The sequence below is a fragment of the Microtus ochrogaster genome, linkage group LG7_11, assembly GCF_000317375.1.
Source record: "Microtus ochrogaster isolate Prairie Vole_2 linkage group LG7_11, MicOch1.0, whole genome shotgun sequence".
NCBI classification, from domain to species: domain Eukaryota; kingdom Metazoa; phylum Chordata; class Mammalia; order Rodentia; family Cricetidae; genus Microtus; species Microtus ochrogaster.
Genome location: NC_022032.1, coordinates 1,737,735 through 1,760,640, shown reverse-complemented (window position 1 = coordinate 1,760,640; position 22,906 = coordinate 1,737,735). Strand labels below are relative to the sequence as shown.

At 43.1% G+C, this 22,906-nt stretch overlaps 1 protein-coding gene across 2 annotated transcripts in view; it reads right to left on the bottom strand.

The window, feature by feature from the left end:
* The window catches only part of Zmat4 (zinc finger matrin-type 4), a 351,995-nt gene that overhangs the window by 218,802 nt on the left and 110,287 nt on the right, over nt 1–22,906 (bottom strand). For both annotated transcript variants that reach the window (XM_026786971.1, XM_005362434.2), the window contains exon 3: nt 2,361–2,450. In XM_026786971.1, coding sequence (XP_026642772.1) covers nt 2,361–2,450 — 90 coding nt within the window. The remainder of the gene's footprint in view (nt 1–2,360; nt 2,451–22,906) is intronic.

The following is a 22,906-nucleotide window of genomic DNA, read 5'->3' as shown; positions in this document are numbered from 1 at the left end:
CAGCAGATTGTTCTCCTTGGCTGGACTATATACTACCTGTTGGAAGTCAGCTTTCTCCTTTCCTATATGGGTTGGTCATTGACTATTATATATTCATTCCCTTGCTTTCTTAGTGTGAGTCTCTACAAGGCAAAGTTACTCCAAACAGCACATACTCTCAGAGCCAGATGGAAACTGAGACAGTTTCGGGACTACACAGAGCATATCAGAATGTATAGTGGAAATGACATATTTACCTGTGAAATGTACACATGGGGTAACAAAACCACCAACTGTCTTCACCTAAAGCAGTATTAGCTTGTTGCTTTTCTGCTTATAATTTGCTTTTGTGGTATGATTAATAAGTTATGGAAAATGATTTGATAAATCATTGGTATATAAAAATTTTCCAAAACCCAGGGTACATGAGAGGGAAAGTTTTCTAAAGGGTATTAAGTAAAGAAGCCTTGAAAATTTTCCTTGTTCTTAAACCCAAATATCTCCCCTTCTATAACTGGTGTCCAAGGTTACTGGACAGAGCAGAGCCCAAGTGAGGAAGACCATGGATCTACCCAGAGAGGTGAAGGCTGTGTCCTCCGGTCTACAAATACAAAGCCAGTCTGAGGCCCATTCCTTTTCAATTCCTAGTCCTTAGCCTCAAAGAAGCTCATAAATATGTGCAGCATTCATGATTATATGTGGGAGTAATAAATAGATCTATCTCCAAATCGCTAGTTATCCAATAGGCCCGAAGTTCATGATCTCCTGATTGTGAGAGTCGAGCACTCATGACTCCCAAGGAAGGATCCAGGTACCACCACTGGGTTATTCTGAGAAATAAAAACCATTCTGCACTACCTGTTCATCAGCAGGAGGCATGATGTCAGTGTAGGAACAGGATTCTGAGGCCCCACAAAAGCTGAGCAAAGCTCACTTATCTGAAACTAAGTGGTTTTGACAGGCAGCTAAGACACTGGCATCCTCTCCCTCCCTCCTGCACCCTTCTGATAAACTCCACTCACATTCCAGACCCAGCAAATGTTAGGCCCTCAGCAGCAACTGGGACCTTTCTGCAGGACTGCCCTACATTTTGTCTCTTGGGTTCTTTTTGAACACTGTTAGTAGTAGACACATTGTGTTATCAAAGCTAATCCTTACGCACCATTAAGGCCTCACTTCTCTCCCACTCTCTTGCCAGCACGTCTGCCCCACCTACTTGTTCCTTCATTGTGCCACTTTTGCGCACTGTGCATCGTATTTACCGATTCCTGTAACAGTCACAGGACCTATGTTCCACAGAGGTGACACAAGATCAATTACTTGTGTCAGATGCCAAGTGAAGAGCAGACTGAGTGAGTCCTGGACTCCAGCAGTCTGTAAACTTTCTAAGCCATCTTTTCCCTCAGACAAGCTTTAAATGCTGCCCTGCCTGGCGTGACGACAACTCCGGTGTCCAGGTCAGTCTACCTGCAATCAGATCATGCTACAGTGCTAAGTGGCATACATGTCACTGGGTTGAAGGAGCCGCCCAAGGACGCTCCACCTTCAGGCACACAGAGTTTCCCAAACCTGTATTTTCTTCCCAGAAAATCTTCCATGGCTATGTCATGCAATATTTCTTCTAGGAATTACATATGTAAAAAAGGATCAAATCCCATATACTAATTGTACTCAGTACCAATTCTATACCACAGCCTCTCAGAACCCAATGTTTAATTGTTCAGTGGTCAGGGTTGGCATGCAGGACCTCTATAGCTAGAGGATGAGGATGTTCCACACAGCAGACCCTGCCAAGAGAAAAAGCCTGGCTGGAATGAACCCGTGCTCTGACATTAACCTCAAATAGCCCCACAAAGTTCAATGTCTTCCTAAGTAAACTCTTCCTAGGGGACAGGGAGCCACTGATCAAAAAAAGAATCTTCTGCAAAGAGTCTGTCTCTCTGCAGAAGGTATGTACAGTCTTCATTATAAATTAATAGGCCAACATTCCATTCTACACAGCAGAAAAATCAAATATGTGAAGAACAAAGCATTTGGTATTTCTAGCAATTTTGCCCTTTAGGTCTCATCTTCCCACACTTTGTCTTTGGGGGCCCTGTCTTTCTGTCACCCATGCTGGCTCTGTGCCAGCACCTCTGCACCTCCTTTCTCTGAAGGGTTCCAGAAAAACATCACCAAAAGCCTATGGGTATTAGCAAGTTCTGGTAGGAAAGAAAAAGCAAGCCAACACACAGAAATCACTTCCCTCTGTAACAGGGCCTGTAAATGAACATTATCTCTATTCCTTCAGCCTTGGCACTCAACTGAACACACCTACAATTATTACACCTGCAAAATTCGTAGCAAGTCACCCATGACATCATGCGGTCCCACATACTCACATTTTCGGCCCGGAGCCTCTTGGCAGGACACCCCCCATCCCTGGGGTGAAGCATGTAATAAAGCCGGACTTTGCTTGCATGTTTTCGACTCTGGGGAAGGAAAAGGAGAGATTATTAAAAGAGTAGCCTCTTGCGAGGAGAACTTAAAAATGCAGACAGCGACCACAAAGGCAAGATCTTCTTAGTAGAAAGTAGTTCCTTGCACTCCTGCAGATTCCATGGGATTTCACTTGAGGTAGACTGAATTGATCTAAGTTCCCAAGCCAATATCATTTCTGGATAAATAAAAACAGCAACCACGAGTTACGAGTCAGTTCGCTTTATGCCATGTATTTGTCGTCAAAAGACAGGCAGGCAGAGGAAATTATGCACAGGTCAAGTGTGATGAAGCCAGCGCTCGAATGTTCACTTCACATCTCCCGAGCTCAGATCTGGGGCATGGAGCCCCCACAGGTGTGTGGCACTTGCAGCAAGCCTGGCAACTACTCTGAGCTCAAGCGCACAACAGGCAACACAAGCAATAACTTCAGGTAAATGGGGAAGGTCTGTACACCACTGACTGGCCCAAGGCCAGAAGGAGAAACGGGTCTCATCTTGGTTCTATTACCCCCAGTCCTGTGATCAAATGACCTAGGCCTGACGGCTTTCACTTTGAAGAATATTGGAATGACTCCCATGCTCTCCCTGAAGCAGGAAAGAGTGTAGTAAGAAAGCATTCCTGAAGTTCGGAGTCCCAGTCCCAGCTCTAGCCCCTGCTCACTGCATGATGTCAGACCGGAGGGTATCCTTAGTCTAAACAAGCCTGATTTTTCTCCACATGCAAAATGAACACAATGCTATCACGGCTGTTGTGAGGACCGAATGAGATTTCACATGAAGCGCTCTGATTTCCACAACTCTGATTTTCTGCCATGGATTGCACCAGTTCCTAACCTCCTGTAATCTCATCCCGCTCCCCTTTCCCATCCCTTTACTTGGAGATTACGTTCTTCTGGAGGCCTCTTTCTGCTCCACTCTGTCTTCATTCAGAGCAGAGCGCTAGCCGGCCTCCCAGATGATGGCTTACTCTTACCGATTAGCCACAAAGGCAAAGCGCTTTTGCGGTGAGCTGCATTTTGTTTGCCTGGAGCTCTATAAATCCTTTCTCCCTGCCGTCCTCATTCATCACCTTTTAATTCCATTATTCTGCCCAGAACAAGAAGACAACACTTCCCAACAGTCCCCGGACACTTTCCGAGGCCTTCAAGTGGGTTTAAACACAGTTAACAGAGCATGGGAAATCTTACAAATGTATACATAACCACAGTGTGGCTAGAAACACACTATGGTCATCTCTAGGTTCCAGTGCTAATCAAGTTTGGCTGCAGTGTTTTCTTGACTGGAAACGATAGGATGGAGAACTAGAGACCTGTGAGGATATGTCAGGACTCAACAACATTGCTCAGCTTCTACAATGTGTTTGAGAATGATATGGTACAAGCTAGTATTGGTGTGTGTGTGTGTGTGTGTGTGTGTGTGTGTGTGTGTGTATGTGTGTAATGCTGATTACTAAAACCTACATACACTTTTTACCATATGGTGGGGAGATAAGACATAGTGGTATTCAAAATATAGCTACAAGCAGGACATCAAAAAGGACCACTAAAAAGTCTTCAGGACACAGAGCCTGGGTGGTTGGCAAAGCAGATGCACATGGGAACTGGTAAACAGAGCGGTACCTGTTCACATCCACACAGGCCAAGAACAGATTCCAGCTCAGCAGTTCCTGTATTACCAACACAGCCAGAGGACATGGTGACAACATGGCTAGTCCTCACACAGTGTGGCCCTGCCTCGTAGCCTCTTTGCCTCCTTTCCTGATGTCAGTTGCTTCTCTTGAAAAGACTCTTCATCAAAAGCAAAGTTCACCAAGTTACTGAACTGCAGTTTGACGAACTAGTGAGACCCCGTTAGCTGAGATGGAAAAGGCAAACAGATGGCAGGGCTTTCTCTGAATCCTTTAGTGAGGAGAGAGGCTGGGACCTGAGGCTTTTCAGCCATTTTGATGACCGCACACCTGATATTCTGCTGCAGCTTCTGAGGTTCAATCTGCACAGAGCAGACATGGTCTTGCCTGAGACTATGGTTAAAGACTTGGGAACCACTACAGACCCCAGGGTAGAAATGAAGACACCTTGGTTCCTCTGTCATGAGTGCTCACACCTCCTACATGGGGGCTTCTTGGTTCCACCCCCATCACTTTCTCCAACTGCCAGAAGAGAAATCCTACATTTCTACCCACAGCTGACCCTGAAGGAAAGTGGCAGCCAGCCTACTCCACAGGAGGAATCCATTTCCAATTAAGATACTGAATTTTGGATTGACCATGGGAAAGGGTCCCCAAAATTTGTTTCTGAGACTTCAGTGTGTTGTACCGGCATCCCCATGAGTCCTGGCTCTCACCCCAGCCTCATTGGGACACTCTGAACCACTTAACTATGTGCCTCCAAACTGACTTCTCTAACCCATACCTTCCAGAAATTCCTGGAAATTTAGGACCAAAATACCCCTTCATTTATTCTACAAACTTCCCACAGAAAGTTAAAATTAAATCACAGCCAAGATGCTCACTTTAGCATTGCCTACTTTGAACACAAACATGGGAGGGAGCAGCTGGGTCAACAGCAGAAGTCTGGTTAGAGCAGAAGCCGAATGGCCTCATGCAAACAGGAGACGTGTGAAACGCATTTGCCTATGAGGAATGGGGAATAAGAACACCAAACACCAAGCTAAATTATGCAATGGCCATATGTGTATCAGGAAGAAATGAACAAGAAAAAGATCTGTTAGGTTAAAAGGAGTACAGGGTTTTTTCTTGTTTTTGTTTTTGTTTTTTTTTTTTACTTATCTCTTAAACAAAATAGGTAGCAATAGTATATCAATACTAACACCACAGAAATTCTGTATTAAGTTTACTTTTTATCTGCATGGTGACATCTAATAAAAGTCACCATTTTGGGGGTGTAGACTGATGGAATCGGCCCTTATCAATGCTCCAAATGTATGTTTTCTTCACTGGGACACTTGATATTAAACATGATCCTTCTGAACCCAAGAGCAAAATCTCTCACTCCACACTTCAGACTTTATTCTGGCACACATGACGCCATAGCAAGCATATGTGCTGTGGACTGTGGTGAAATTTTCAGCTTGTTTGTACTGACAGGCACTGAGGAGGGTGGTCATTGTGTCCACATTACCAGAACTGTGCCCTTGAGAAGAACAGTGACAACACATTCTTGCTATACTGTCAAGATTTGTCACTACTGACAATGTGTGCTGTCTTTTAAAAGCATAAAAGGACAGAGTCAGCGTTCGTGAAGAGTCACTGGTCTGGATGAAGGCCTCTGGTTTCTGCTGCGCTGCCCATACAGGGCCCTCGCTGGGACTCCTCTTGGGTATCCTGTGGTTGCCCTGTGTCATGGAGAGCCTGCAGCTTTGGATCTGCAGGTCTGGTCTCTTCGCATGCTCTAGCAGTTCACAGATGAGGTGGATGTTGGGCTGGGCTGACTTATAGTCCTGGTTCTAGCCCTGGGTGGTAGCGGGGTTGATCAGCTCACCTGCTTTTCCCTCATTGTCACAGCACTGTCCCAGCAAGGTCCCCAACGTAGACTCGCTGCAATGAACCCTAACACATAAATATGTACGGACTAAGGGGTATATAAATTGTGTGACTCACTGGGTCACACCACAACTTCTATACTGAGATTTTGGTTGTTTATTTTGTTGCTTGTTTTGGTTTTTTTTTTTTCTGTTTTTTTTTTCCTTAGTATTTTGAATTTACTTTTAAATTTTGTTTTGCAGGGCAGGTTGCAAGGGAGAGGGACAAGAATGGGATCTAGGATCAGGATACATGATGCAAAATCCACAAAGAATCAATAAAAAGTTAAAAAACAAAACAAACAAACAAAAAAAAAAACCAGAGGACTAAGTAGTTACCAAGTGACAGCAACTTCCAAAAAAAAAAAAAAAAAAAAAAAAAGACTGAGGTTTGGATGAAGCTAGTGGAGTTTCAGGAGAGAGAAATTACTTGAAGGAAGAAAAGGTGAACAGGAACTAATAGGCTTTTCCTGTGGTAAGAGTCACCCTGGGTCTCTCTGGCCTTTGCATTTGCATTTTAAGCAAAAGCCTTTTCTTTCTTCCTGGAAACCAGAGGCTTCCTAAATGGCCTGGGGAAATCCCAAGTCTCCTGCTTTACCCAAAGCCTTTGCCCTGCTTTGGGCATTGCACTGGGTCAGACCTATCTGAAGAGAGGTTTCTTCTGATGAAACAATCTCTTGACACTCCTAGAAAGCACACAAAGCGGAAGTACTTTGGGGAGAATGGAGGAGTATTGCAAACCTCTATTTCAGATTACTGAGCAGAAGGGAGGGAGAGCATGGGAACCAGAATTGATTTGCGTTTTGCCAAAATAGCCATTTTCCACGATAGCACAGTCCTTTCTTAAAAAGTCTAACTTGAGTTTTGTTTCCAGTGAGGCTTCTCCTCACTCCAACATGGTGCTAACAAAATCAAGTTTGCATTCACGTAACTCCTCAAGCCGCCTTCATGAATTTCCACACTCGGCTCCTCAGTTCGTCCTCGCTTCTCAGCTGGGAGGCTGGCAGGAGAGGTGCGATCTTAATCATCGTGGTTCGTACTTGATTTCCTAGATATGAGTCTCTTCCCATCTTGTTTCATCATAGCCATCTAACTATACCTCCTCCAGAAAGCAGCGCTGGCTAGGCTGTCACACCCCCACACGAGGACTCAAGTTTAAAGACAGGAAAACCACAGAGTTTTCACACTCTTCAGTGAGTGTGCATGTCGGACCACCGAGAAAGGCAGGAAGGGAAAAGCCTGGGGGAAGCTTTTACTATCACAGAAAAAGTCAGAACTGCCCAACCCCAGGTTTCAGGCCTCCTTCACAGGGTTCCAGCCACTTCTAAAGCTGAAATTGGCTAGAAGATCCTGAAAGGATCCCAGCAGCCTTGCCAGTGCACAGCCAATGCACACACAGCAGAAGGGTGTGGTGACCCGTTCTAGCTTCCTGCCTACCAAGGGTGAGTGGCACACGGTAAAACACTATGTGATGTAGGGGAACCTTCTAGTGTAGTTGGTGATGGGAATCGGGGGTTTGCCCATGCCAAGCAGCCAATCACTTGAGCTCTGCCCACAGTCCAAGGACAGCTGTTCAGCAGCTCTTCAGAGGAGAGATCAGACGATTATTTTCCAAGTACGCGCAAGGACAAACAGAAGTAAGTTGTCAATGGCATCCATGCTGTGTCGTTTAATGAGAGGAGAAAAAAAAAAAAAAAAACGAACTGAGGGTACAACCTGAAAAATGAAACCAGACAACTGATTGAGATGATAGCGTCTGAGTTAATAAAGGAGGGAAATTAAAAATGCCATCACATAATTTGAAAGTCTTTCACAGCATTCAAGAGCGAGTTGCGCTGCAGATCTTCGCAGAAGTTAAGATGAAACAAATTATGTTGGAGACGAATGGGATAGAGAAGTGAAAGGGGGGGCTACATGTGGATCACGGGGGTAATTCCAGTGCTGGGGAGGCGGCAAGAGGATCATGAATTTGAAGCTACAAAGTCAGCATGAGGCTGGCTGGAACGAGCTGAGATCCTGTCTGAAAAGCCAAGGTGAGGAGGAGAGGGAGGATTGGAACTAAGCAACTCCTACATGCAAGACCAGAACACATCCGTGACTGCACTGACACAAAATAGAAACAAATGAAGTAAAATTAAAAGCCCTTGCACCGAAGGAAACTAGCTGGACATAATCTAGCCTTGACTTGGGAAATTTTCCATCAGTGAAACCAAAGACACAGCAATAAACACGCAGTGAATGGGTGAGAAAAGAGCCCTGGAGAGGCACAACACGAAGCAGGGGCCTCGGTCAGGGCTTCTACTGCTGCAATGAACACTGGGACCCAAACAGTCTGGGGACGAAATGGCTAATTTCATTTTACAGCTTGTAGTTCGTCACCCAGGGAAGTGAGGGCAGGAACCCAAGGCAGCAAGCAAGTAGGAGGCAGGGACCAGTGTAGCAGCCATGGAAGAATGCTGCTTCTTGCTTGCTCTCCATGACTTGTTCTGCCTGTTTACCAACAGCAATTAAAAGCACCTGCCCAGGGGTGGCTGTTAGCAGAAACTCCTCTTTGGTTCAGACCTGAATAATCACACAGAAACTATATTAATTACAACACGGTTTGTTCACTGACTCAAGATTATTCCTGGCTGACTCTCACACCTTAAATTAACCCATTTCTATTAATCTGTGTATCACCATGAGGCTGTGGCTTAACAGTAAGGTTCCGGCAGGGGAGGGGGGCGAGGGTGAGGATCAGTCATCTTTCTCCTTGGGCAGCTACACATGTCTCCCTGACTCCACCTATTCTCTATCTCTGTCTCTGTTTCCATTTTGGAGTTCCTGCCTGGCTTTGCTCTGCTAAACCATTGGCCAGAACAGCTTTATTCAGTAACCAATAAAAACACATATACAGAAGGACATCCCACATCAGGTGGCACTACCCATAGTTAATCAACCAAGAAAATGTCCTACACGCATTGCCACAGGCCCATCCGGTAGGGGCATATTTTGCATTGAGGTTTCCTCTTCCAAAATGTGTCAAGTGGACATAAAACCAGCCTGTACACACCAGTATTTGAAACAGGCCTCTGACAGAACATAAGACATTCATACCGAAAATGCAATATTGAGCTAGACAAAAGAAATAAATAAAATTTTAGAAACAAGAGCCACCAAAGGCACTTTAAAAATTCATCCAAATGCAACCTGACCATTTTTAAATTAAAATAAGATTTATTTTTTGCTCATCGAAGTGGTGCAGATTCCTCAACTACACACAATCCATATTGGCAGTAAAACTTTAACTACACTCAGCTCAGAGGTAGCAAGGCCACAGACTCTTGTAGGAGAAGTTTGACAATACATATCAAAGGCAAGGCTTACTGCAGCTAGCAATTGTACTTCTATGAATTTATTTCAAGGATCAATTAAAGACATACAGCATCTCACTTATAAAGGTAACTATTGAACTATAGTCAAATGCTCTAAAACAAGAAAGGTAAATATTAAGAAAACATTTTGTGATAGGTGATGGCACAGCCATTAGCAGACAGAACACTGGTCAATAATAGGAAAAAAGTATATATAGCAATTTTAAGAAAATGTCAGTTTTAAATCATAAAATGAAGGATATTACATTCATAAACAAAAATAATTGTACATGTTCATATATGTGTTGTAAGTCTAGGGAAAACAAAGTAAAGGAATACTGTCTAATTCGATGATTCTCAACCTTCCTAATGCTGCAACCCTTTAATATTAGTTCCTTGTGTTGTTGTGACCCCCAACCATAAATTATGTTGCTACTTCATAACTGTTAATTTTGCTATGTTATGAGTCATAATATAAATATCTGATATGCAGAATATGATGAGACCCCCCAAAGGGGCCATAACCCACAAATTAAGAACAATGGTCTATTGCAAGTGATTTCAACTTTCGTATGTCTTTGATTTTTCCAAATTTTTCAGATGAAAATCATTCCCATTGTGAAGGAGGAAAAACCCACAATCTTCTTGCTTCATTACAAACCTAGTGACTTAGCACTGGATACATCTTGCCTCAGTCTCATAGCACTGAAAGGAAGATATCTTTGGTGTCTCCAAACCCAAATGTTGCAGTGTGGGTCAGAAAGCAACACCCATAGACCTCAGCAGCATGTGCAGGGCGGGGGCCTCGGGGAGGAGCAGGGAGCCTCAAGGAGGGGCAAGAAGCATGAGTTCTGGGGAAAATGGAACTATCATGAAGGGTGCAGAAGGGAAAGAGCCACATGCTGCAGACACCATGACTCACATACAGGACAGAGTTAATATGACCACTGTCTCTGGGATGCACCTGTAGGCTTCTCCCCTTCTCCCTTCCCTTTACCCCTTCTCCTCTGTCTCTTTCTCTCCTGGTCTGCAGCCCAGTCAGCCTCATCAACAGAAGAGAAAGCAATCTCACTGGGACCTTGTTGGTGGACTTCTGGCTTCCAAACTACAAGGAGAGGGTCTCTCAAGCCCTCCGATCTGTCTCATATGGTGAGAGGCTAGTTGAGCAACACCAAGGTCATCCATCTACACTGCATTCTGTATTAGTCTCTTTTCTATATACTCAGAAATCAGTCCAGCCTTTTAAAAAGTGGTCTCAAAATTCCTATAATTAGGTCACTTTGCTTTTTCCTGAAATATTTTTAAACCATTTGAAATAAATGCTTGTCCTTAATAAGCAGCGTGTTAGGGCACATACATTTGGGTTGGGAGAACCATGTACCGCAGGATGTACCATAACTGTATAAACATATTTGTACAAGATCCACATTGCTGTCTGCAAGCATAAGTGACTATATCAGCACATTACAATTTTGAATCAAAGTCTTGCAATTTAAAAAATTAAATTACCACTAAGACACTAAGAGAGGTTTTCTTTTTTTTTTCCCCTGTGGTGTGTCTGGAGCTAAATGTGTCTCTATGACATCTGTGCATTTTGAGTAGTCACAGGAGAAACAAGAGAGCAGGCCCATCTAGGTCTTTCTTGTGTTACTTTTTTTTGAGGAGGAGAAACATGAAAATTATATCCCTTGCTAAGCCCCCTGCAGAGCAGTTAATGCTAGACTGATCAGTGATTAAAGTCAGAGAGGCCGAGATGACTTGAAGGAACAAAGCTGCCGGATCCTCTGGAATCTGAAAGCACTAAGGCCAGTCAGCCCCGTGCTGTAGCCTTCCAGGGTTCATAGCTGAGTTATGGGAAATCTTCATATTGTATAAAAATATCACCTCCTCACGTAAGCCCTGCTATGGCCATAGGTGAAAGACTCATCATTTGCTTGAGTGAAGTCCAGTCCATGGAAAACTTCTTATAATAGAGGATCTGTCCCCAAAGCAATGAGCTACGGGGTAGAGCAGTTACCCCAACACCCACAAAGAGGTCTCCAGAAGCAGGGGGCTCACATGTGCTGCTCAACCTGTCTGATGGCCTCACTATTCCATGTAACATTTGCACATTAGAGACTCCTTCACCCTATCACTTTTCACCCTGAGATGTACTATATAATTACTTCCAAACTGAACTGTTCCTATGACTAAATCTTTAGTTCTCATTCTTTGAATAGCCCTGATCCAATCCCATAATGCCCTTTTAAATATTCTCCATACAACAGCTTTCTACAAATGCCCACTAACAGTTTAAGTAACCAGGTGAATCAGGTGACAGAGTAAAACTTAGACTCCATTTCCGACAGTTTAGGAAAAAAAAACCATATATATACACACATATGTATATAAATTGATAAAACACAATAGCTGCTTGCCTAAGAACTTATTCTTCCTTCAGAAAATTGTATTCTTATTTGACTACACTTGAAATGTAATTACGTCAGAAAGTTTTATCAAGAGGAAGAGGAATAGCCCTAAGAATGAACACCCTAATTGGCTTTCTAATGCCAAGTGGTTGGCCCTGAAATTGTATCCATATAAATAAATCTAAACGGACTTGACAGATGTCTGTTTATATGGTTTTAGGCACTAAATGTATAAACTAAAAGATAAAAAAAAAAATCTAAAGGGAAAGAAGACATGATTTTGAGGAGCATGGGAGGGGTTAGAGGAAGGAAAGGGGAAGAGGAAAATGAATGTAATTGTATTTTAAATTAAAACAAGAAAATTGTATTTGTGTCATTGTTAAAACAATTTATACTCTCAGATAACATTTATAATCTGCAAAGATAACATTTCTCCTCCACAAAGGCGGCTGTCAAAGGTTACGAAGAGCACTTCTCAGTGTTTAAGAAGAATGTGGCCTCCCCACCTCTTCCCCTGGTACCCACACCACTACCACACACAGATGAATCTGAGCTAGTTTTATACACCAAAGCACTGCCTCACTAAAGCCTGGCAGGACAGGGAGTCTGTTCCCCATCGGTGCTTAAGTTCTAGGGCCCAGCTCTGATGCTGAGAGACTAGTTTCCCTAGCACTGTTTTACTTGATGATGGGAAAACAGGCATTTTCCCCCTTTGAATCTCATGCTGCAGAGTCCCCAAACACAGTTAAAAATTCAGAAGCATCTTTTCTTCCCCAGAAATTCTTGATTTGGTTAACACTGCTTTTCAGGCTCTCAGAGAGAACCTTCATATGCTACCAGCTGCAACTCCATCACTGACAGCCCAAGTGCTGCCTGCTTTTCAAATGATCTATTTCAGCGTGTTTGCAGGTTGTTCTGAGTTATCACGTGATTAAAGGAAAATAGGGAACTTCTGAAATAATTCCTTTTCTCTAGACAGGTGGTTCAGCAAACGGCGATTTTATTTAAGCCACACTCCAGAACCTCTATGCCCCTCAATGGACAAACGTGATCTCTTGAGGAGGGCTGAATTGGGCTCTGATTCCCCAGTCCCACTTCATCACCTGCCTTCATGGAGACAGAACATATCCAGAGACACACTACCCTTTCCGTTCTCCCTCAAAGGCTGTTAGTCCTGGGAACAGAAGTTTCTGATTCATGAAGTCATCAAAAAGCTTTTAGACCCACTCATGAAAATGACGGCATGCCGAAAGCCAGTCACTAGTTTCTGAATAGTCTCTAGAAATTTTAGCAAACCTTAACATGGCTCCCCCTCCTTTCCTGACCCTCCACATTTGCCTTGTCCCTGCAAGGGTCAAGCCCAGACTGTCAGGAGCACAGCAGCTTGGGAGCTATCTCCCAGCTCAGCCAGATGGCAGACACCTCAGTAAGAGAAAGCATCGAAAACCCCGCGCCAGCCAGGCTCCCCAGGACCCACAACAAGGTGACAGGGAAGGGCAGGGCTGACAGGAAATCTGTTGGCAGGGGCATCACTTGAAAGACTTCCAGCTTTCCAATTTCCCAAATGTGAAGTTTGGGTTCCAAGATTTTTCTCTTTCCTGATGTTTGTTAGCTCCTCTTCCTCACTGCCTCCGAAAGTTCCCTTAGCTACCATCCTAGCCCACTCAAGCCCCATCCACCCTCATAGTTCTACCTCTTTTACAGGGTCTCTGTCTTCATCCAGAACACTGACAGGCAAACAGGCACAAAACAGGGTGAAGCAAACCATCAAAGAGATGAGCCAATAATCTTAAGTAAGGGAAATAAATGTCTCTAATGGGTGTGAGGATAGTGCCAACATAAAATAAAACTGTGATCTCATAAAACAAAACAAAAACAAAACAAGCAGACATGCAAATCACAACCAAGGGAACTATTACTGTTTTTGTTTGGTTGGTTGGTTGCTTTTTCAAGACAGGGTTTCTCTGTAGCTTTGGAGCCTGTCCTGGAACTCACTTTTGTAGACCAGGTTGGCCTCGAACTCAGAGATCCACCTGCCTCTGCCTCCCGAGTTCTGGGATTAAAGGCGTGTGCCACCACAGATGAAAATTTATTAATGTAATGTGTGGCATTAACAGAAAGGAAAGCAGAAATCCTATGGCCATCTCAACAGTATCAAAAATGCCTTGATGCTCAACAACTAGAAAGAGGAAGAGTGGTCCAAGTCACAAAGACCATCACAGAAAACCCTGGCAGCATCACCGATGGGGAGAGAACAGAAGTATCCAAGGATGATGTGTCCAGACCGCTTCCACTCAGCACTGTATGGGAGGTTCAAGACAACACAATTAGGTTCAAAAAAAAAAATCATCAGAACTTGGAAAAAAAAGCAAAACTATTTATATTCGAAGACGACAGGCCATAATGAATCTTGTAAGTATCATTGCAATCTTAGTAAAACATGGACAGTATGAGGGGCCGGGGAAGATGTTCAGGGCATGTTAAACGCTTGCTGTGCAAGCAAGCAGACTCGAGTTCAGATCTGTAGCACACATGTGAAAATCTGAGCATGGTGGCACTAGGAATCAAAGGTCTATGGCTCTCAGGGGATTGCTGGCTAGTTAGCCTAACCACAGTAGCAAGCTCCAGATTCAACAAGAGAACTTGTCTCAGAAATAACAAGAGCTGGAAAAGGAAACCGCCAATGCCAACCTCTGACCTCGACATGTGCGTTATGGGTGTATGTACCCACACATACATGCATACTCACACAAATAAAAAAATAAATTAAATTTAAAAGCAACACATGTGACATGCAACTGGAAGGAGGAATACTGGGATGAAAAGATAAACAAGGAGAAGGGAGGGGCAGGGGGAGGAAGTAGGAGAAGGGAGGGGAGGGACAATCAGAGCTAAAGATGTCCGAAAAATCCATAAGGAAGCCTGCTACTTTGTAAGTCAATTAAATCATTTTTTTTTAAAAAAATGTAACTTATTTATGGGTGACAAGATCCTGATAAATCTATTGGGGGGAAAGGCATTAGAATGAATAATTCCGAACTAATTTAGCCAAGTTGCAAGATACATGATTAGTATCTAAAGTCCAACTGCTTTGCGAAATCCAGATAGCAAACTATCCAAAAGGTTAATTAAGAAAAGAATTAATTTATAGTAGCATCAAAAATAACATTTAAACACAAACAGATCCTGAAATGACAGGAATTCAGATTAGCCCAAATCATCCCCAAAACCAGCAGAGCTGATGAGGTGACATTTCCTAGTTCAACTATGAAGTTAGAGCAGTCACATCAGGGTGGCATATGGGTAGGTATGGATTGAGAAAATGGAATTGCAAATTCATAAATGAACCCTTACATTTGTGGCTGATTGATTTCGGAGACACGTCAGCAAATGTGGCATTGAGATAACTGAATATCCACATGTAAAGAGTAAAGCTTCCTTCGTACCTCAGGTCAGACGGGAACCTTAACTCCAAGAGCACGCCCAGCCTTGCAGATGCTAAAACTGCGAAACTCTTTGGGGAAAACAACTGAGTAAATATCTGTGACTTGAGACTAGGCAATCACATCTGAGATGTGACACTAAAAGCACATGTGACAAGAAAAAGTAGACAGCCTGACTTCTCTGAAATGTCTGCAAAAACTGTGCTTCAAGGGCACCGTCAAAAACGCGGGAAGAGCAGACACAGCCAGTATACTGCTTGACCAATCTTTTATGTCTACCCAAAGCTCGCCCCTCAGTCAGACCTTCAGCAGCTCATCCCACGCTAACACATAAGGTCACTCTGTCTTTGGTTTTTATTGTTCTCATTTAATTAGTCTATCAAATACAGTGCTAGTTTCATGACTCCCCAGCTTATCTGGTGCAATTCTTCACTGAAACCCCTTTAGCAAACGACGGTGTTCTGATGAATCATCTATACGCTAAACGGCAGAGGGTACTGTAGATGACCAAGAAGGCTGCTTGCATTGAACTCAGACGTGAACAAGTCTGTCTGGAGAGTGATGTCAGAGCAAAAGGAAACAGAACTGTCCGTCAGCCTCCGCTTTGCCTGTCTCTCTCGAGCACGTGGTCTGTATTCTGTGACTTCTCCTCTGCCCTCATCATACTTGACGATCTAATTTTCATTCAGAGTTCTTCTCTGAAGACGGCCGCAGATCAACAGGCATATAGAAAAGTTAACCAAGACCCCCGAGAGGTGCTCGAGCAGTGGAATCGTGTATTCGAGGTAGAGATTTCTCCTCCGAGGGAAATAATAACATCTTCATCCGAGCATCACCGGCATCACGTGATGCTGTAGCCCCACACCGTGCCCTTAGTCACCAGCTCTGAACTAGATCCCCAGGAGGGCTGCCCACTTCTTTCTACCTGACCAGTGACTGCTTCATCCAAATCACTGGACTTTCGAGGAATGGTGAGATAGGGCTACAAAATTTTTCTGACCATTTGGGGTAGAGGGCTTAGCTGTCTTCAGCAGTTGTTTGGTTCTTGCTAAACACAGCAGCTGAGGGAGGCCACGGTCACTAGTACCTTTCTTTTTGACTGAATTCAGGATCCAGCAAAAATTAGTGCCTTGAACACCTCCATCTATACTCCACCCAGTCCTTTCTAACGGACCCATCGGGAGTATACACTGATTTCAAGTCCCATTTCATCCAGCTCCTACTGTTTGCAATGCTATTCCTCTTGGGTAAGAGGGAAGGAATACACGAAGAAGGGAGGAAACGAACACTGAAGCCTGTTAATATTTTTACATTTCTTTTGTTAGATGAAAGTGTAACAACAAATAGACCTCCAGCTACAGTTCGTTATCCAAACTGTTCACGACGTTAGACACAGATATCGAGCCACAGCGCCAGGACAAGTCATCTGGAATAAGAACTGATTAGGTTGAGCTACTAGTGAGTCAGAGAGCAGCTTCCCCGTAATACGCACGCACAAGCACACACATTCTCACGTGAAACCTCAATATCCCCATTCACAAGCATCCATTTATTTGTCAACCTCACGCACTTCCTGTGCATCTCTTACTAGTCAGAATTCCCACAGCCACTGACCTTGGCCTCTTTAGGCTTCAGTCTGCCTAATAGCATGGCCCTGAGAGGATCTGGACCTCAGACACAGACAGACTGCCCAAGCAGAAGGAGAGTGGAGCCGCATTACATCAAAGGCTATTCTAGATCCAATAGTAGGACTAGGTAGAACGCTTTTCTAAAATCAGTTACAGACGTTAAAATATAACAGATTATTTTTGAGTGTAAATATATATAGCATCATAAAACTAATTTCACTAGAACAGTTTAATGACGCATCACTGGATGTACATAAATTCAATTCAAGATGCTAATTTGGTTCCTTAACTATAAAGGTGGAACATAACCATCTCTAAAATCGCAATCATCTTAACTTCCCAATCATGATATGCAGAATTTGAAAATTTCAATCAATTTTAGCATATTCATGACATGGGGGTTTTGAAAAATGCATCCAAAATTATAATACTGGCTGCTGAGAATTAGAAAAAAGAGCGGACTCAAAATGATGGCCTTAGCTTCTACCTTAAACATCTCCAAAGTGGGGGAAGGGTCACAAAAGTAAATATCAGAGCAAAAAACAACAAATTAGAAAAGAGAAAAAGAGTCCAAAATCAATGAAAGCGGATCAGTAAAACTGATAAGCCTTGGGACTAACAGATGAGAGAAAGGAAGGCAACACCAGCATCCATCTCCACAGCAACACCAGCGTGTTTCAGGAGCACACATCACTTCAGAGTCTACACTTGCTACACTGTCATGGAAGATGCCCTGCCAATTATATGACCTAGGATAAAATGAACAAATTGCTTTAAAATAAACTACTAAAGCTCATGCAAGAGCAAACATGCTTGAGGGCAGTGTATTAAAAAGATCTAATCTGTGGTTAAAAGATTTTCTACAAAGGAAACATCACAGTTGTCTAGATTCACCAGGAAATTCCATAAAACATTAAGGAAGAAAGAGAATCACTGCACACAAATTCTCCAGAAAAAAACTGAGAGGGGGATACATGTGAACTCCCTGTGCTGTAAACATGCTTTTGGTATCAAAACAGACATCACAACAAAAGAAAATAAAGAGATGACTTTCTTCATGAGTACCCATTGTGAAAAATTCTTAAAATCAACTCTAACAATGTGTCAAAAAGATAATGGCCAAAGGAGATTTATCTCAAGAACACAAGGGTGGGATAAACATTTAAAAATAAGCCATTGGAATTCCAAATCCCACTGCAATGGTCTCAAAAGAAAATCCAGCATAAATTCCTGGTTGCGGGGAGGGGAGCACCTTGATCAAAGTAGCAATAGCGGTTTGGGAGAGGGTTCATTGAGTAAGTATAGCTGCAAAGGCATCAAGATCTGCATCCAGGTTCCCATAATCCAAGCATGTAAAGATGGGTACACTGGTATGTGGTCTGCAACCCCAGCACTCCCACAGCAAGATGACAGGAGAGTCAGGAGAATCTTCAGAAACACACAAGCATCCTACATACACAGGTTACAATAATAACAGCAAAATTAAGAAGTAGGAATAGAAGTAAACATCCTCAATCTACGAAAGCCTTGGGTTCATGCTATACTTTATGGTTACAGTGTTACTGTTCCCTCGGATGTCGTAACTCCTTGTGTGTGGTTCTAGACTAGTGATCAAGAAAAAGAGAACCACTCAGACTGCAAATTGAAAGAATGAATGCAAGAATGGTTCAACTACTATGAAAGCAGATGTCAGACCTGCAACGCGTGGCCCAAGAAACCAACCTGTGGTTCACAATAACCAGCCCAGAAAGGCAAGCTGCTGTCTGTAGCCAAAGAAGCTAAAAATGTTGTATAGCAATCAGCTTCATAAAGCCAGGATATGATTAATTATTGATAGCTTGTCTAACTTTACCTCCATTTCCACTGAATGTCAACTGGAAAAAAAAATACATCTAAAATTCATCATGGATTTCTTCTCCTTCTGTGAAGCCACCCAAGACCTCTGCATATGCACAGAATCCTGAACAGACACCAAAATTTCTTGTTCTTTCCCCTACTGGAAACCTCCCCACTCCTCTGCCTGCTATTGGCAGATGATGGTAGATGACTCTCCCGTTGTAGAAGTGCTGAAGAAATATGTTTTGCTTGTTATTATTAGTTAGTAATCTTCAAATTTATGAATGTAAAGAAAGAAAACTTACCTCACAAACAAGCTAGTAAGAGCAGAAAATACCATAAAATTTTTTGAAAAGTTGCTATACTTTGGTGAGTTAGTAATGTCACAGGGTGCAAAAATAAGCCTGCAAAATCAACTGTGTGGCAACAATCAGAAATGTCCTTAAATCAAGGTCATTTGTGATAGACAGCATTAACAATATGAGAAATGAAGGCGTGGCCCAAAAAATATGCACAAGAGGAATTAGAGAAGATTGGTGTAAGCGGAAAGGTATGCCATACGCACAGATTATTAGGCTTAGTATTATCCAGATATCAAGTTGCCTATAAATTACTTATAGATTATGTAATTCTGATCAAAATCTGTCATCTTTTGAAAAAAATAAAAATTGGAAAGCTTATTTTAAAATGAATGGTGGAAAGTATTCAGAAAAGCCCAAGCAGCCATAAGCAAGAACAAGGACTTGTACTACCCACTTCAAGACTCACTATTGATGCTACAGTAATCAAGAGACTGAAGAATGATATCAATATAGAAAAACAGATAAGTGAAACAGAGTGGCCAGAAATGGATTCACATACATCAATTGATTTTTTTGACAAAAATGCAAAATTAATTCAGTAGTGGACACTCACAGAACTAACTATAAAACCTAGAAAAATATTACCTTTGGAAAAACTGGGAGACACTATAAGGAATGAATTATTGATACACACAACAGTATTAATATGGTTTGGATCCATAACGTATCCCAAAGGAACACATGTTAAAGGCACGCTATCCAGGCTTGTGTCATTGGAAAATGATGGAACTTGGTGGAACATGGATCAGTCTTTAAGCTATTAGATGTGTTGCCTAAAAAAAAAAAAAATAATATACCCCAGCCTCTTCATTTTTACATCCTAGCCATGAGGGTCCCCTGCATTTTCTCATGGTGCCTTTACAGGTCCAAAGCCAATGATACTGCTCACTTATGAAAGAGAACCTACAAAATGATGGCCAAAATAAACCTTTTCCTTTTTAAAAATTGATTGTGTCTTTATTTCACTATGGTAATGGAAAGCTAACCAACACACAGTCATACACACACACATACATACATACATACACATACATACATACACACACACACACACACACACACACACGACTCTGCAGTCAAAGAAGCTAGACACAGAGACCACACACCTTTTGATCATGCCTCTGAAAGACAGCATGTCATCTACTGTAACAGGGCATGTCACCTACAGTTCAGGCAGTGGAGAGAGGGAGAGCTGGGGACTGGAGACTCTAGAGGGCACAAGTAAATCTGGTTATAGAAAGGCAAGCTTCCTTTCTTACCCAAAGCTGTGGTTTCATAGGTAACAGAAAACCAAAATGGACATTAAGAAGTAGGCTACTGCATGTCAATATACTTAAAAAATAAAACTATAGGAAGAAAATGACTCCCATTTCAGGCAAGAAGTGAAACACCTTTATCAAGTGATTACTAATAAAAACGGTGTGGAAAATATGTAGACCCTGTAGAACAGATCTCAATTCACGACACCTTATGAAAGATATGGCGGATGAATATACCCAACAAACTCCAGTTTCACTACTGCCACATCCCCCAAATTCTCAGCTCCAAGTTAGTGACTTTCATGAACTTTCTTCACCAAATCTCTTGCCCCCCACTGGAGTTTTGTTGGAGTCAGTCCATGAGGATCATGCAGGCAGGCCTGGCTCCATGGTGCATGCACAGAAAATGTCCCTGTAAAAAGTCCAGTGTCAAGAAATGATGCCACTGCAAAGATGGTTCATTGCTCCCAATCCCCAAGAAGCAGGCCATGTCTAACCATGGTGTGCGAGAAGCGGCATACGCATACACAGGGAGGGCCCTGGGCTAGTCACACAGCAGCAGAGGTACATTCTATGCCAAGAACATTTCTTCCGATTGCCACAGGAGAGAGGCAGGATGAACGGGGTTGCTACTTGTCAAGCTGCAGCAATTTCAGTGGGCCCTAAGGCATAGGAGCAGTCCCTGGTCATCTGGAACATGTCTCTTGGCTGTTTAGGATACCTAGGCCTAGTTCACAGCGTGAAGAGTCTGAAGGGAGACGGCTGGGGTATACACTCCGGGTTGTTGATTTGTACTTGAAAAATGGGAGGTGTGGGCGAGGTGGCTAAAGAAAAGGGAGAAGAAAATGAGACATCCAGAGTTGACAGAAGCGGTGCGTCCAGCACAAGTGGATAGGGCGGAGAGTGTAAGCCACCTGGAAATTAGAAGAGTTGACAGCACCTGCATGGCCACACAGCACAGCTGTCTGTCACTTGGTTTACTCCTCTCCTGCCAAAGTATTGGAATTCCTCATCTTTGAGCAGGGCCCCAAGCACTATGGAGCTGATTCTTCCTAGTAGAAAGGAGGTACAATCAAGCACTCTCGTTCCTCCTCCAGATCATGGCTTACCAACGTCTTCACACATCTGCCTCAGCAGGTGATCCACTGTAGCTGGGACAGCTGTGCCAGGACACCCTGCGCTCCTCTTTCCTGAGAGGAGTTAGCTTCTCCCTGTGAGGATCCAAGAAGGGCCACCCCAGATTGCTGGAGAAGGATAAGTGCCCAGACCTTGTAGAGTAAAGCACAGATTTGGCCAAGGCCCCAAACCACAAGAGTAGAAGTCAACAGGTGAGCCATCTGGGGAGCCCCATGACCACAGCCCCATGAACCTCAGCACTGGCTGCATGCCCAGGCTGAGGCAGCAGGGAGTGAACACAGACATGAGACCAAGATGTGCAGAGTAAGTACCTTGGAGACTGACCACAGTCTGAACTTCTCACTGCTGGCCTCTGGAACCCAGAGCAAAAGCCTGGATCCTGGTGTAGCCCTTATGCTGAAAAGAGCACCTTTCATCCCACTGCACAGCAGGTCCCTTGGCTTTGCACTTGAGTCTGAGAACTCCAAGGTCTTCTCTGGGTCCTGCAGATTGAAAAGCTCTGCTGGTAGGGCTTCCCTAGAGAGGTCTCCAAAGAGTTCAGTGACCACACCTGGAGTTCAGGTGGAACTCCAGTGCTGAACATACCCCAGGTGCACCGTGACCTCACCTCCTTGGGGATAAAAGACAGGATTGGGATGGGACCAGTTATGGGAACAACAAGTCTAGACGGACCCTGGGACATAAAACAATCTCAGATGAATGCTGCGTTACTTTACCAATAACAATAATAATAAACATCCTATATTTTCCTTTCTGTTTTCTGCATTTCTATATGTTAGCTATAGGCTGGGAGCCTAAACTGTGTTGAACTGGGTGAAACTGATGTTCGGAAAGTGAAAAGTGACCAAATGTTGGCAACTTCAAGTGGTTCGGCCTTTTATTTCTTTCATAATCAGAAAAATATACATTTTCAGAAGGGCAGGGAGGAAGGGAGTCTGTGAAAAGATGAGAAAGGAAACAGAATATACTCTATGAAAAAAAAGTTACTGTCAAAAAAGTTTTAAAGGGTTGTATCTACCTCCAAGATCAAAAAAGATAAATATTAAAAAGGAAATAGAGTGTAAACATTGATCACTCCTGAATCATTCATTTTTTTTCTTTCTCAGTTTCAGTAAGTCTCATATAGTCCACAGATTTAAAAACACGTTATTAGCAGCCACAATAGATGAATGTATAAAGTATTAATCGGGGAAAAATTGGAAATGAGCTACCACGCTGTGAAAAGACAAATGAAACCTAACCACTGTGGTAATAATTTGAGTGACCTTCCCCCATTCTTTCTCAGACATTTGAATATTTAGTCCCCAGAGGTGGCACCTTGGGAGAAGGCTTAGGAGATGTGGCCTTGCTGGATTTCCACGTTTGAAAGGATTCATGTCATTTTGAGCACACTCTGCTTCCTGCTTGTGACCCAAGATGTGAGCTCTCAACTGCTACTCTAGCTATCTGCAGCTCAGGACCTCCACCTACCCTCATGGATT